The following is a 17305-nucleotide window of genomic DNA, read 5'->3' as shown; positions in this document are numbered from 1 at the left end:
GGCAAAAGGAGACACCATGATAGGTTTGCCTACAAAATTCCAATGTGGCAGTGGAAAAGATCATCTAATGACATCAATAAAGACTGTAAAAGCAGAGAGAACAGAGTTATAAGGAGATGGGAAGCACATGAAAAGGAAACTGGGAGCATCTTTGATGTGACAAAATGCAAATGTTCTACTGAAAGAGAAGATGCACAAATTTTTCCTTTGCCTGTGGAATTCAAGCATCACTCATGAATGAAGATGCTCTCACAGTCAATGTTACCAAGGACAAGGTAAACTCATTGGAAAAGGACATGCCCTTTTTGTGGTGCCATGCTCATGGACAAAATAATCATAATAATTATGATTGAATTAAGAAGGAGTAGAAAGGACCCCCAGGGTCAGCTTGTCCAACCTCCTGCAATGCAGGAATCTTAAATAGATAATGCATAAAAGATGGCCACCAAATCTCTGCTTAAAAAGGAGAGTCTACCACCTCCCCACTGATGAACAGCTCTTAGTCCTGTACTTGAATTACGTGTTCTAGGACCTTTCCTGCCATCGATGTCAAGCTCACTTGTCAGCAGTTACCTGCCTCTTCTCCCCCTCCCTTTTTGAAGATGGGGGCAACATTTGCCCGCCTCCAGTCCACAGGGACCACCCCTGTTCTCCAAGAATGGTCCAAGATTATAGACAGAGGCTCTGAGATTACATCTGGAAGCTCCTTTAATGCACTTGAGTGGAGCTCATCAGGCCCTGGAGATCTGAATTCATTTAAAGTAGCTAGGTGTTCCCTTACAACCTCTTTTCCTATCTTGGGCTGCAGCTCCTACTTTGCATTGATAACTCTCTTGTCACCAGGTTGGGTGCTGCTTTCTATGTGGATGTAAATTATTTGATGTTACCATCTCTCATAAGGTATAAAGCGACTCTTGGGAACTTTGCACTGCTAGCTACCTAGGGGAGACATGAGCAATTTTTGTTCGCCAAAGTGTGTCGAGTCTAATCCATAATAAATTATTTCAGTTTTGTCACATGATTTACAAAGAAGCTGCAGGCTCTTAGCTAGCTGAGTTAAAGTATTCTCCTTTAACATACTGGAGACAAATTTATTTGCACCCACTAAAAAACTATTGTATAGTATAATTATAGTAACTTTTTTCCTGAACGACCTGGACAAAAAGACTAAGATATCCATAAGGGGCCTAGTATGTCTGAACTCAATACAGTTAAAAACCCAATGATGACAATGTTTACGAAAGAAAAAGAGAGAGTACACAATATAATATGCTGAGAATTTTGTGAAAATGTACCTAAAAGAAACACTGAGGGGTTAAACCTATTGCATCCAGACAAAGCCAAACTCACAGTTTTTAATCTCCTGTTTGACCCTTCCTCTATCACAGCAATTCATCTTTCGAAGAGAAAGTACCCTCTTTGGGATGGAGATTAATTTGGTGCTAGTTTCTTCTTTCATCTATTATACATAGATCTTTTTTGGCTGATATACATAATGACTTTTTCAATTTCTTTTACCCTTTGTCATCTAACTACTTAAGATGTTTCACTTTGAAATGAAGAAAAATAGAACTTTAAAAACTCTACAGGAAGATTGAATTGTGTCTTGGAGTAATTTACTACTGCTACCAATACGGAAACAAATAATTGCTGATTGAACAAAAACTTTCAATGTCATTCTTTCCACAGTGCAATTGTACAGTAATTTTCCAGCTCATTTTCAATATTGTTTTCCCAAAGAAAATTGTGTCCATAAACTTAATTTGGCAATACATACAAAACATTTCAAATTCCTGATGTGCTATTTAGGGGATCAAGCAAAATAGAAATGGAGCTACAACTTATCTGAACCATTCAAAATCTGAGCTATACATGCAACTGAGATGAACAATTCCATGCTTTTAAAAGCCAAGAATCACAAAGATAAAAAAATAAATTACTTATCAAGGTTTTCTTTTTAAAATGAGCATGATATATAAATGGCAAAGAAGTGAAGAAATGAAAAACAAGTGTTATTGCAAAAGAGGCGAAATTGGATTCACAGTATTTAACTCAGCTTCCTAGGCCAAACCCTTCATTCTTGGAAGCCAGCTGAAAGTAATCTCTTTGTATCTTGATGCTTTTAATGTATGTGTAAAGTATTTTGCTTATTATACATTTATGCACATCATTCGCTACACTTAAATGGTGCAGTTAATTAACATCTCAATTAAATGTGTCTTTAAAAGAATATAGATGTTCATGGAACATACTGCAAAATAGGATATGGTTCTTTCTAATACTGATTCTGACTCCTCGGTTTTCACATCCTTAGTTGATAAAATAGGAGACTATATTAACATGTGAGCACTGCAGTACTTAAGCTTTATAATAAGAAAGTTCCCAATTTAATTGAAGGAAAATGTTGAAGCTGCTTAAAATTTCTATATTTATTAGCACCCACCCAGATCTTATGCATGTTTTCTCATAAGTAAGTCCCACTACGTTTAGGGCTTGATCTTCTTTTGCAGTATCTCATATGCATCTTTGGATATGTCTCTTCAAGTTCTCGCCATCATTATTTGCTGTTTGCTTCTTGCTTCCACAAAAGTACTGCTGTGAGTTTTAGATCATCAGCCAATCACATGGGTGATTATCCCCTTAGTCTTTTGAAATTGTAAGGTTTCCATACTAACACTGCTTTATTTAGATAAATTCTAATCTCAGATAAATTCTAATAGCGCTTACTTCCTAATAAAGTAATGTCGGATTTTAGCTCAGGTTTGCCTATTCATAACAGCTCCTTGTCGACACAAAATTGTGTCACTATTCCAGTACATTAATAAAAACCATCCTGCTTTTGTTGGGGCAGGGGAAATTAACTCACAAAGGACTAGTAAGATATTTTGCTGCCTAAGGAGAAGGACGAAATATCCCTACCCCATTTCACAGACAGAAGCTGACTGAACTGGCAGTTTAACTCAGCTTTATTGTCCACACCATAGGGTAAAACACATGCCAGACACATTTGGAAAGAGGCTGATTATATGTTTCAAATGTTTACATGGTAATGCTGGAAGTCTCTGAGCCAAAATGCTTGCAAAATGTTTCAGTGAGCTTAAATGCTTAGCTTTAAAGAAGAACAACATATTGAGGATATAATGGACACCTGGTGGAATGAAGGGAACTGGTGTAACACTCATCTCTGAATACAAACTGTAGTAGGGGTAGGGAGCCTGTGGCCTTCTCATCATGCCTAATCATTGGGCCAGGCTGGTTGGGATTGAAGGAATCACAGAATTGTAGATTTGGAAGGGACCACAAGGACAATCTATTTCAACCCCCTGCAATGCAGAAAAATTTTCACTAATGTGGTCTCGAACCCACTACCTTAATTTTAAGAGTCTCATGCTCTACTGACTGAGCTATCTTTAGAGACATCTGGAGGACCACTCTATTGAAAAGACAGAGGCTTTGGCTAGACTCTAGATGAAATTGTTGTGGGAAACCAATGGCCTCCAGATGATAACTCTGGCACCTTTAGTAAACTTTAGAGATAAGGATTGATTACAGTGGTACCTCGGGTTAAGTACTTAATTCGTTCTTAAGGTCCGTTCTTAACCTGAAACTGTTCTTAAGCTGAAGAACCACTTTAGCTAATGCGGCCTCCTGCTGCTGCCGCACTGCCAGAGCGAGATTTCTGTTCTCATCCTGAAGCAAAATTCTTAACCTGAGGTAATATTTCTGGGTTAGCGGAGTCTGTAACCTGAAGCGTATGTAACCCGAGGTACCACTGTACTTAAGAAAAGGCCTCTTACTTACATAATCTCCAAGCTCATAATAGTTAGTTGATGGTCTTTGATTTAAAATTTCAGTGTGTTATTATATATTGATACTATTGTAAACCACTTTGATTTTTTTATAATATAGCGGTACCTATTTTTGTAAATAAGTAAATGTTTAGATACAGCATGCAAATTATCTCAGACATGTATCCCAATATAAATGTCAGTTTTCCAAAACAGAAGTCATATACCGTATTTTTCGCCCTATAGGACGCACTTTTCCCCTCCAAAAATGAAGGGGAAATGTGTGTGCGTCCTATGGGGCGAATGCAGGCTTCAGGAAGCTATCCGCAATCCTTGGGAGCCCGGCGGGAGTTCCCGCCGGGCTCCCAAGGCTTGCGGACAGCAGCCTGCAGCCCGAAACCCGAGGAGCGCAGCAGGGTGCACCCTGGGGCTTTGGGCAGCTCTCCGCAAGCCTTGGGAGCCCGGCGCGACTTCCCGCTGGGCTCCCAAGGCTTGCGGACAGCAGCCTGTAGCCCGAAACCCGGGAAGCGCAGCGGGCCGCACCCCGGGCTTCGGGCAGCTCTCCGCAAGCCTTGGGATAGCAGCCTGTTCTGGGGGCTGGGGTCGGGGGAAGCTCGGGCTTCCCCCGCCCCCAGCCCCACAAGCTCCGGGAGCGATGGCGAGGTTGCGCAACCTCGCCATCGCTCCCGGACCCCCAGCCCCGAGGCTAAAAACGATGCCAGGACAGCGAGCGGGATCCATCCTGCTCACTGTCATGGCTTCTTTGCTCTTTGGGGCTTGAGGGGAAAAAATATTTTCCCCCCTTTATTCCCCCCCCCCAAAAAAATAAGTGCGCCCTATGGGCCGGTGCGCCCTATAGGGCGAAAAATACAGTACTTGGAAGATTCATGAGAATCGCATGAAAATCAGCCATCATACCATGAGCACTTGATGAGTTATATATGACAAGTACCCTGTGCCTAGCTCTCAAAGATGTAAGAAAGCAAACATGCCATATGTCTCCTTGTATTTAATTCTTACTGAAGAGCAGAATTATAATGCACATATCTTTTCATGCACCCAATTTATAGGAACACCTAATTTTCTCTTATAATGAACAGTCTTGCATTAAACGACTAGAGGAAGATCTGTTCCAGTCAAATCTATTAATTAATTTCTCATCCTTTGTTCATCATGGCTGCTTTCAGCAAACTGTTAAATTGGCTATGCTTACAGCAGAATGGAGTGGGATTTAAGTTGTAGAGTTCTGAAATGGCAGAACAGATAGTGCTACTTTAGAATACGTAGAAGAGAAGGGACATACTTTTTAAAATTCTCCCTTGCACAATACACTTCCTCTTGCACAGCAAGAACATGATACACATCCCTCATGATGAACTGGGTATTTCTTAGCCAACACTTTATTTTTTTTAATGTTGAAAGCATTTAAAAAATGATATTTGTACACCTTCAGTCAAAAATGATATAGCCCACTCTAGTAAATTTAATGGTCCTGCTTCTCATTACGTTTTTGCTAACTTTTCTTATCGCTTATGCATCAGTGGGCAAAACTTTTAAAAAGGCAAAAGGGTTTGTTTCATTGTAACACTGGAAAATCAAGTTCAGGAGAGCATCTTTTTTTTTTTAGTTCAAAACTCTACAGCGAGGTCAAACCCCTGCATGCTTAGTTGTTTTTTTCCTGCAACAGAATTGCTGCAGGTATCCTATGTATCACTGTGAATAGAAAAAATTAACTACAGGACCATAATAGTTGAGCCTGTCCATAACTGGCTGCAAAGATTTAAAGGAAAAAGAAACATCCCTGTAAAGAATTAACAAATTGCATGTTGGATCTAGACTTCCAGTGAGTGTAGTTCAACTCATGTGGCACTGGAGGAAGAGATTATTTTTCTGACTTCTCCTTCCCCCACAGTACTCTGCATCCCCTGAAAACTGCTCTGATGGTGCTGGGAGATGCAGGAGGGGGAAATTGGCAAAAATTACCTCCTTCTGTTTTGTCCAAGAAGAGCTTACACTGCATTGCAGTTCACTCTATAGTCTGGATGTGACAACTATGTGTGTACTTGTTTTCTCTAGATATACTTGCAGGAACAGGAGGCACCCCCAAAATCAGAGTTCCTGCAACATCAGGTGCCTAACTGCAGATACCCTAATTATTTGTATGCATGCTCCACTTGCCCCATTATAATGTGCACCAGCAAGTGTGAGATTCTATTTTCAGCTTTTGTTCTTTTACAAACTTACTGTAATTCTTTCATCTTTGTCATCCAGGGGGGACCCATCTTTCTTCCATGAAATCGTAGGCTCAGGATGGCCTCTTGGAGGTTGGCATTCCATCACAGCTGGTTCACCTACTGCTACCATGACATCAGAAGGGTTTTGCCTGAAGTCATCACGCAGTACTGAAAAAAGCAACGAGATAAGGGAAGTAAAATCAAAATGAGCACCAGTGATAAGGGAGCAGGATTAAACATCAAGTACTCTGAATGAGAATAATCATTTTGTTAAAGAGGGCAATGGAAGGTTGAACTACAGATACTTCCACAGCTCCTTCCTGAGGGTTTATTTCCAGGACATGAAGAAGAATACATATTTGATTGATATGCTATTATTTAAACTCCTTAAATTTATTTATTTTATTTTTTAAACATGTAAATATCACCTGTCATGTGAAACACATCAAGGCATACCAAAATAAAGACAACAAAGTAGTACAAGTATACAGTATTCTAAAAAGAAGGGAATAATGAATACTTAATAGACATACGGGGGGGGGGACATACAGGGCGTGAAAGCCCCTCACAGGCTTTTCAAAATCTCAGAAAATACTGTGATGACAATAGTACAAAGAGAAATAAACCTGATTTTGCAAACTAAAGTTCATAGGGACACTATTATTTTATGTTTTATATCTTTACTGTGGCGTTTCAGCCTCTTATCTGCCTGCAGTTCCAAGATTGGATGTGAAAAGCTGACAAAGACAGACGCAGACAATGTGTCACCCCAAGAGAAAAGCATGCCAGGTCACAAATGATCCTTTAGACTGCAAAGGAAAGTGGCCCCTCGCAACTTGGGACTACACTAGCAAAAAGGAATAATTAGTATTGGAACATGTGAACTCTTTTTCAACATTCTCCAAATATCTCCTTCCTTCAGATCCACAATAAATGGAATGCACAACCAAATGCTGTATATTTTAGGTATTTTATTGCTGCATTCTTTATATATTTATTTTAATTAAGGGGGGGGACACAATGGCAAATACAAAGCCAGCAGATCAAGTTTTCTTTATATATTAAGATTTGTATTGTATTGTGAGGTTGATTTGTTGGTAAGTTGCTCTGAGTGGTTGGCACATGAGCACTAGAATTAATAAAATAAATACAAAGTGAGACAAATCTGCTGTACATGAAGGATGGTGATTCCAAGAAGAGCATAAACCTAAAGATCTCATTCTTATATATCCAAAGTGTGTGCACGTGCACACACACATCCAGAGTATGTTCCACTAGTGATACAAAAAATAAAGAGGCTCTTTCTTCTCTGTTCATGATAGAGCACATGGATCCCTGGCATGATGACCATTTAAATACTCTCAAGAAATAATTGAATTTACAAGATGCAAAGGTGTAAAACTCAAAAAATTTCATTGTGCTGAATTCCACATATGCTTTGTTTATGTCAGGACTTAAAAATATAGTTTTCTAAGAACAGCACTCCTCAAGCTTGGGTCCCCATATGCTGGGCTACATGTCCCATCACCTCTGACCATTGGCCAAGTTAGCTGGGGATAAGGAGTGTTGTAATCCAACAGCTTCTGGGGATCTAAGGTTGAATAGCACTATTAGAAGGCAGACCTAAGTGTTACCCACCATCTATGACTGAAGAGTTTACTCTCTCAATAGAGTGTCTTTCCAAAAGCTGGCTACAAAAAAACCCTGCAAGGTGCAATGAGACTTCTGTAAAATGTACTCCTGTCAGCAGCATGTTTTATTAGACTACAAAAAAAACAAAAAATCAACAACCCAGCAATGTAATATTTACTGCATTAAAATGTGCTCTTATATCATTTCAGAGTTGTTTGGAGTCAGGAACAGAGCTGTACGTAAGGACAGTCTTATTAAGTTAAGATTATATCAGAAGTTTAAAGTGAAGATGTATTTTGAAAGGATCTCACCATATAGGGATTTAAAAAAAAAATCTAATTAAATGTTTTTACAAATCTCAAGGGCCTTTCATGTCTGGGGAAGCTCATAAAACCTAAGATGAAAACTCCTCAAATATCTGCTTGGATTTTTATTTTTTTTAGCACCTTTGAAGCAACAAAGAATTTCAATACCAGCTTAATAAGAGCAAATTACTTGAGTAATTTTTATACTTGTTAGGATAAAGTCTATCTTACAAGTGTATTACCTTGTCTGTAAACTGAGAACATTTTACCAGTTAACCAGCCTTAAGAGGACATCAAAGGACTTGGAATGGATAAAGCAATTCCCCCTCCCCCATTTACTATTAATTATTTTGGCTCTAACATTACATAATAAAAAGTTAACAGAATGTAATCCACTAGAGATTACTCCAAGATAGCAGTCGTGGAATTATTTCTACACTGTAAAAGAGATACACAGTTTGGGATTGCCTCAGGCCCTGGCAATCGAACATAAAGCTATAAATTTAAGGATTGCTTCTATTGCTGAAAAAGCAATTTTCTTCCCTGTCCTTTATACATTGAGTCTCAAAAGTAATCTGAGCATGCATTTCCTTTTGAAAATGTATTAGTAGCATACTTCATAATCCAGTACAGTATGTTCCTTTAGTTATCCAAGGCTAAATTTTCAGCATGTGTCTCTCATTTGGTAAATGAAAAATTGTTTGGAAAGCAAGAAACTAAAATATGAAAAAACTAGTGTGCCCTGCGACAGACTATTTCAGTCTGAAGTGCTCCTGCGTAGAGCTCTAGCCAGTAAGGCCTATTTGCAGTTAAATCAGACAAATTATAGCTGGAAAAAGTAGAGATGGAGAATTTCCTTGCATTGCCAAAACAGCTAATTTCAATCCATTGGCTTCCATTGGCAAGTCTTTAAGAGGCCACCTACACTTAAGTTTTTAAGTCTGAAATGTCTGACATTTTTAAGAACAGCTCTTACTGACGGCATTGGGAGTTACCATAGCTCAATGATCCCACACCATAATAAATTATGAAGTTAGAATCAGATGTGACATTATGTAATTCACCCAAAAACATTTTAATTGTGCATTATGGTTGCTAGAATGGAAACAGAAGCAGAAATAAAAGTGCACTGAAATCAAAGGAGGAAATGCCAGCTTTTTAGGACCCAGAGATTCCCATCTATTACCTGGTGTCCAAACACAATACCTTCTAAGTTTTCTGATTTTCCAGGAACAGTCCTGGAATTACAAAAGCTATCCCAGCTTCTGATTTGATCCCAGACTATCTCTATTTCCCCTGCCAGTGCTGTCGCACGGTGGAAGCTGCAGTGGTTGTGGCTACGAGGGAGCAGCCCATTGCCTCTCCATGGCCACTGCTGCTGGCCTCCTTCCTTGGCAACAGTGGCTCATAGTGGCTACTGGAGAACGGACAAGGAGCAGGAGAGGCTGCCATAAGAAGCTGATGCAATGCAAGGTGGCGTCTTATGTTGCACCTTTCTGCATCTTTTCCATGGTGACCAGAACTGCACACAGTATTTCAGGAAACTCTGATATTCCAGATGTTGGACCCCCATTCTCATCAGTTCCAACCAGCACAACCATTGGTCAGGGATTATGGGAGTTGTGATCCAACAACACTGGGGGGTAGCATATCCTCCATCCTATTTTCACTTCCTTCCCTAATAATCCTCAGCATACACCTTCCTTCATTAGGAGCTAAACATTGGCTCAAATATTTCATTGAGCCATCCTCCACAATCACAGTATACCAACATCTGCAGTCCAACAACACCTGGAAGGCCACAGGTTACTTACCCATGTCTTATAGCAGTATTCCCTTTTTGCTGGAAAGTTATCCATACCTTATTCTTTATCAGTGTTTCACTTTACAAAGTGATCAAGCAAACATAAGAACATAAATCATATTACTATGCCAATTTATTGTAGCATTCCTTTCTAAAAAGACACCCTCCTTTCCTAGTTTGTTTAAATGTATTTTAGATCACTTAAAATCATGATGGGATTTGACATGAACAATTTTCTTCATTAAAATTCTAGGACACTCCCTTTACTATTCATTTTGAAAAGAAACAGAGCTCGGTGAATAACTAGGTTTCCTCAGATAAGAATGTGGCAACATCAATTTCCACTTAAAAAGGGGGAAGTGCATACAACTGGGGGGGGGGAATAGATGCCTCATTATGTCATTTAAACAGTATGGAAGCTGCAGCAATTTCCTGTATTACTCTGGAGGAGTGCCTGATACAATTCCTTCTCATGCCATAGGATAGCTGGCCACAGCTCTGACATCACAAAGGTGGCATCAGAACTGGCTCTCAGGCATTTTAAAGAGCTTTACTTATGAGGTTAGAATGGTTTGCTTACATTGCTTATACTAGTAAATTTTGGTTTGCCCTCTGACTTATTTAGGATAGTTTGAAATTACAGTAAAACATCCATTCAAGATTTAAACACCAATAATTATAAGCAACAACCTCACAAAATCCAGGCGCAGAATGCTGAGATGTACTTGACTATTAACAACCCAACCTAATATAATGTGTGTTCAAAACTGTTGGACCACAGGATCAATTCCACCCGCTGACAGATGCCATCTGGACCCCCTGCCTCCAGCCCTCTTTCCCCCCTCCCTCCCCCCTGTTTATAACAGCTCAGAGGCAGGGGATGAGAGTGAGAGAACAAACCTTACTGTCATACCTCAACCTCATTAGCATTCCCATGCCTTCACCAGCAGAAAGATACAAAGGAAGGTAGACAGACTGCACAATGCTAATGACATAAAGCTACATGCTGCAATCTCAATTGCAGTTCTTACTGTTCTCCCTGGAGGGAAGATGTGAAACAAGAAAAAAGAAATCCTTCTTTCACTGATCTACAGTCATTGTCAGCTAGCCAGCATCTTATTGGTCAAGTACAGCTATGTCCTATGAGGCACCAAATGCTGGTGCCCAAAAAAAGTAGCATTTCCTAACTTGTGCTTGGCTCTGCTCCCGAGTCATTGGATTATTTTCCTTACTCTGAGATCTAATATTTGGAATCAAAAGGTCCTTGCAACTTTTGATTAATTTGGCCTCAACATTCATACTTCTGGCTGTGCCATTTTCCTATCAAAATGTTTCTACCAAAGTTCTCATTATTATCACAAGCGATCACATACCACTGTATTTCTTGTCCCCCTTCTACTACAATCTGAGATCAATTCATTTTGGACAGCTGCTGTGAGCAGAACTGAGAAATTATGCCATCGTAGAAGAAATTATAGGTTAACAGGCACAAAAATAAACTTTGAATGACTTTTTCAACTCATATAGCCTATAAACCTTATGTTTTAAAAAATAGTTCATTCTCCACTGTGGTACTGTATATAACTTAACTGGAACAATTTTTAATTTTTAAAGTTTAAATTGTGCCATGTAAAATGTTGACATAGAAAAATCATTGCTTTCTTTAACGCAAGTAACTTTTGATGGCTGTCCAGGAGAACTTCAGCTCTATGCTCTTCTGTGACTATCATTTTAAGATTCTGTACGATTTAGAAGAAATCAATTGATGGAGAAAGATACCCACAATTGCAAAGCAATGCGTTTTTGGAACACTGTAAATATTTTATTTTATAAAAATATATATCACCATTTCATAAAATATATCAAAGCCATTTGCAACAAAAGTACATAAAACCATAAAATTAAAACCATATAAAAAAGACTGAAACCAGACATCCATTAACCATTGTGGAAAGATGTATTCTTAGTTGGCTACAAAGGCCTGGCAGAAGAGAAAAGTTTTCAGCTGGTATTTAATGGCTGAAGCAGAAGGCAGAAATATAAGAGTAAGAAAAGGCAAAAGCAAAGAGCAAATCCGACATCAGATATAAAAGAAAACATAGTGATCAATCAAGGTAGTCAATCTTGTGGACATGCACCCGATTTCCTTCTTACTGTCTTTTAGGCAGAAATGGAGAATATTTTTATTCGAACAGTTGCTCTGTAATTGCAGGGCTGAAGGGCACATCATTCTAGCCTTTGCCAGCCAAAGAAGGAACAGTTGCAGAGGGCTTGCTTACTCCCTCCCTGCCAAAAGAACACTTATAACTAGAGAAGAGCGCCTGAATTTGCTTTTCCCCTCTCTTCCTTTTGTGTTGTGTCTTTTGGACTGGAAGCCTGAGGGCAAAGATAGTCTGATTATTGATCACTGTAAGCTGCTCTGGGAGCCTTTTTCAGCTGACAAGCAGGGTAACCATACTTTATAAATAATAGTGCTATAGCTGGAGTATCAGAGTCTGTTAGTGAATATTAGAAACTAATAAATATTTGGAGTATTGAAGGGAGGATTTCAAGCCAGTGGGAAAACACATTCCAAGCTACATTTGGGATAGAGATCATTAAAATGACAAAAGGTGTTGATGACCCATCATAGAGATATTCCTGGGTCTGTGCAGAGTTGCCATGGTTACCATGGGCAGAGAAAGGTTGAGGATTGAAAATGTGGAGAAACTGTGCTCAAAGGAAAATTTGTGCCTTTTTAAAAACTAGGCCTGGTGTGGCAGATGGATGGGGAGGAGTTGCTTGGAGCGAAGTTTCTCTGGGAACAAGGAAGTAGGAAGAACGCAATGTGGTGGCTGAAGGGCAGCAGCCATTAGAGCTGGCTGGGAAGCAGGAACAAAGGGATGGTGCTTAGAATGGCTGTATCTGCAATGCAGGGCTGCTATGAAGCAGCCTATGCTACAAAGGGAGCCAGCGTGGTGTAGTGGTTAAGAGCGGTGGACTTGTAATCTGCTGAACCGAGTTCGCTTCCCCGCTCCTCCACATGCAGCTGCTGGGTGACCTTGGGCTAGTCAAACTTCTCTGAAGTCTCTCAGCCTCGCTCACCTCACAGAGTGCTTGTTGTGGGGGAGGAAGGGAAAGGAGAATGTTAGCCACTTTGAGACTCTTCAAGGGGGGTGAAAGGCGGGATATCAAGTCCAAACTCCTCCTCCTCTTCTTCTATGAACAACAACAAGCTGCTCTTGAAATGACAGTGCTGTAGGATCTGCACCCCCTTCATTTATACTAAGGTGTAAATATGTGTTATTAAGCCATATTTCTTAAAGACACTACTGCCTCCGCCTTGTGTTGATTCTCAACGGAAACACAATAGTGGGTGAACGCCTGGAACCCTCTGGAATCCTTGTGCACCACTCGGCAGAGATGGGGTGGGGTGGCAAACAACCTTTGTAACAATAGTTTGCTGATGATGTTAATGCTTGCTGCTTCAAACTGTTATTTGTTTTACTCTGTTGTTTTCACATTTTAATTGTTATTTACCATATTGATATTTCCATTTTTGTAAGAAGCTCTTGGTGGCATTGAGTAGAAATATTAAGATAACAGCGGGAACCACCATTTTGCTGTTTTTTGCTAAATAAAAATGTGCAGATTTCAGGAACAGATACCTCTTAGGATGTTCACAAGACGTCTATCATAGAACCCTAAAATCAATTTCTGTGCACCAAGGTTCAGTTTCAGCTGCAATGTTTAACAACCATTATACTGCTTCTTAAATTTCTCTAAACCTTACTTAAATTTCTTATTTTTTCCTAATCCTTTTAAAATGCATATTAAGCTTTACAGGACTAGCTTGCATCCAGCTATTGGCTACAGAATGAACATCAATTATTCTGTTATCACCAGGTTGGATACTGTTCCAACTACATTGCTCTGTGACCGTAAAAATGAGGGAAGAAAGCCTTCTGAAGGGCCAATCTTACCTCCAGCCTAGCAGAAAAACTAGGAAGGCAAGACTAGCTTGATCCAATTCAAATACCTGATTTAATGATCACGGTGCTTATTGGCATGCAAAGAACAGGATGTATATTTTAGGAGTGAATAAGCTCACTTTTTCTTATAGCATTGTCAAACTGATCTCACTCCTTTACTTATTTGTTTGTAAACCTAACGACAGGATCAGTATCCTAATTTTATTTACGTGCAAGTCTGCATCAGTTCTGTGTATTAAATCTTAACTGCTGCGAGCAGCTTTAGGGGATTCCATCCCCCCTGAAAAGCAGGATAAAAATATAATAAATGAACAAATAGTACAAATTGGTTTATAGTGCTGTATTAAAAATAAGCATTACAACACTATTAGAATGTATACATGGCAGTATTCAATGTAATATTTGTGCAATCCAAGGATTAGTGGTAGTGCAACAAAATATCCTCCTTCTCTTCACCCTGTCCCATTCCCAAATCTGCTTTGGAGGATTGGGGGTAACCCCCAGAGCAGGTATGGGGGGGTCATAGGGGGAGATGTTCAATTGATGGAACATTGAATACTACTCTCAGTTTAGAAATCTGGGTATCGTCTCATTTAGATGAGAGATATTTTTACTTAAACTACTTTCTTTAAAAAGTAAAAATGAATGAATTAAAAGTAATAATAAGTAACTATGGAATCTACAATATTTATTACTGTAATGAGATAAACAAAATGATGACCAACATTCAAATACACTAAAGATCTTCTGACTACAAATGTGTGTCCAAAAGAAGTACTGATTTGAGTCCTGCTGAAAGACCACAGAGCAATCTCATTTCATCATTTCCATTGACAATGGAGCAGAACACACAAAGAACATATAAATGAGGTGGTACATGCAAGAAACACAACAGGGGATATAGTAATAGTTTGAAATTATAGCCAAAGAAATATTTTACAGGGAGCTTGTGATAGCTGATCCCCCCCCCCAGTTACACACAGATCTATTCAGTTTCAGCTTACAGAATGAATCCATTCACTGTACCAAGGAAAATATATTGTCTGTTTTTTAATATATATATACAGCTAAATGATGCAAAGCATAAAATACATCTATATGCAGCATTCAGTAGTACAGGACAGCTCCAATAAAGGCAGAGTGACTAAAATATTGAATATGATTGCACTATTTCAAACTACTATCTGGAATGTTGATTCCAGATGGCCCACATCTATTGCAGTATAGAACATACAGAATCCTGGTGATATCAAAATAAACCATGCAAGGAGGGAGATGCAGCCCAGAATAGGAAAAGAGGTGGTAAGGGAACACCTAGCTACTTTTAATTCAAATCTCCAGGGGCTGATGAGCTCCCCTCAAGCATACTAATGGACCTTGCATATGTAATCTCAAAGCCTCTATATAATCTTTGAGAATTCTTGAACAGAGAACAGAGGAGGTCCCTGCAGACTGGAGATGGGCAAATATTGTCCCCATCATCAAAAAAGGGGAAAAAAGAAGACCCAGGGTAACTACCAAAGTGTAAGCTGGACATCAATATCAGGAAACGTGCCAGAACAGATAATTAAATGTGTTAAGTATTGTAAACTATTTATTATTGCCTTTATCCATTTCTGTGAAATTCTTACAATAAATAATTTGCATATTTATTCTTATATGAAAGGATGAAATTCTGTATTGCGTAGGACTGAAAAAAATTAAATTTCATCTAATGCTTTGTACATTTTTTTGGTAGAATATTTTCTATTTGTCTCAAAGGTTACACTATAGCAGATCTCATAGCAGATACACTATTGTACATCAGCAACCCATTGTAGCATTCAAGCATTTTGGATAAAGTCCCACAGGAGATTATCGTTTTTATCCTATTTTTTGTTTGTACCAATGAAAGAAAATCAGCTGAGAGATTTATTCACTACTTTCTTAGATGACAAAATTATTGCAGCCTGCTTCTTTCACTCTATTGCAATTTGTTTCCTTTACAGACGGCAAAATGACCACAATTCTATTTATATTATCTATAAAAAAAACCAAATCTTATGATGGAAAGTCAAATCATTCTTAATCAGTAATAGACAAATCCAGTCATCAACAGAAGCAACTGAATGTTTATGTGCACATATCATGAAAGCATAGGTCACATTAAAGTATCTGGAGATTTAATTAAAAGAAAGATGAAGCATCTTAATGAGAAGCACCACTGCCATAAACAATGGAAATGCACATTATTCCCTAATAGTATAAATAATTTAAGAATTTTACAATGGAAATTAATCTACATATCATGTAACACACACAACTATGCCTGTTCCAACTGAATAACGAGCTAAGAAAAAATTCAGGTAGACAATAAAAAATTAGTCTGAATAAGAAAGGCAGAGGGGAAAGGGCAAAATGGACTATTAATATTCTTCTGGACTGGAAGATTGGAAATGCTAATAATAAGTAATTAAATGTTAGGCACTAATTTTTCTTATTAATTAAGGAGAGAAATATCAGTGCGAAAGCTCTATTTCATCCAGCACTACCAATGTGAAAACACTATTTTACAGTGCCACCCTATACTTACCTATTCAGAAACAGTCCCTATTAAATTCAAGGTGATTTATTCCCAGGTAATGTGCATAGCAGGGGTGTGAAACCCACAGCCCTCAGTTTCACACTATGCTGCTTCCTATGCCTCCAGGAATCTCACATTAGTTCAGGCACTTGATTGCATAGCTGGTAACAGTGATGTAGCTGCAGCTGCCACTAATGCAAAGAAGAAGTAAATCAACAGAGACTAGCCGTTGCATGTGTGAGCTCAGAGAGACCTAGTCACAGAGCCTGCTGGGTAGAGGTCCAGAGCATTCCTTGCTATTACATTCTAGGCATCATTCTCTGCTGTTTGGACTCACACATTTCCCTGTTGTTCTTTTTTTCAGTATCTCCTGGCGGTGGTGATTAGATTGCAGCTGGCAGGTATCTTATCAAGAAATGGATACAATTTTAATTGGACAAAATAAGTCTGCTGCTACTTCACGGACTGAAAAATGGCGTCGGGGTGATAAGAGTAAAGAGATCAGTGGATTAATTGGGTGTTGGAAGAGTAATCAGGAAAAGTAAGCACTGATGTGTACGGAGACAAGGGCAACAGGTGCAAAATGAAAGCAAGTGAATGAATAGAGTGGTCAGGGACAGCAGAGTTACAAAATAACTGATGAGATGCATGGAAGTGTGGTGAGTGAATGAGTGAAAAACAACCAGCGGAGCATGTTGGAAATGCACTCAGCAAGACTTACACATGCTACTGACATTTGTGCAACTGGATGAGTGGTGTGAAAGAATATGTGCCTGTGTGTAAAAGACAACGTGAATGGGGAAATTGGCAGAAAGAGAGAGGGGGGAAAGGGAGTGTTGCCAGCCATTGTTATAAATCACCTAGGCCACTTCTACTGAGTGATTGTGGTCCTCAACTTCATAAAGGCTACCCATACCTGGTGTACAGGATTGCAGCCTCAATTTTTCAATAACTGTTCTTAGCGGCCTAGCCGTTTGTATCTCTGCATTTTGGTAAGGCAGTATTTTT

At 39.1% G+C, this 17305-nt stretch overlaps 1 protein-coding gene across 4 annotated transcripts in view; it reads right to left on the bottom strand.

Moving 5' to 3' along the window:
- Positions 1–17305, bottom strand: part of ROBO1 (roundabout guidance receptor 1) — a 571646-nt gene that overhangs the window by 95799 nt on the left and 458542 nt on the right. For all 4 annotated transcript variants that reach the window (XM_053386465.1, XM_053386466.1, XM_053386467.1 and 1 more), the window contains one exon: positions 6033–6190. In XM_053386465.1, coding sequence (XP_053242440.1) covers positions 6033–6190 — 158 coding nt within the window. The remainder of the gene's footprint in view (positions 1–6032; positions 6191–17305) is intronic.

This window comes from Podarcis raffonei, chromosome 4, assembly GCF_027172205.1.
Source record: "Podarcis raffonei isolate rPodRaf1 chromosome 4, rPodRaf1.pri, whole genome shotgun sequence".
Taxonomy (NCBI): Eukaryota; Metazoa; Chordata; class Lepidosauria; order Squamata; family Lacertidae; genus Podarcis; species Podarcis raffonei.
This window is presented reverse-complemented; position numbering and strand designations above follow the sequence as displayed.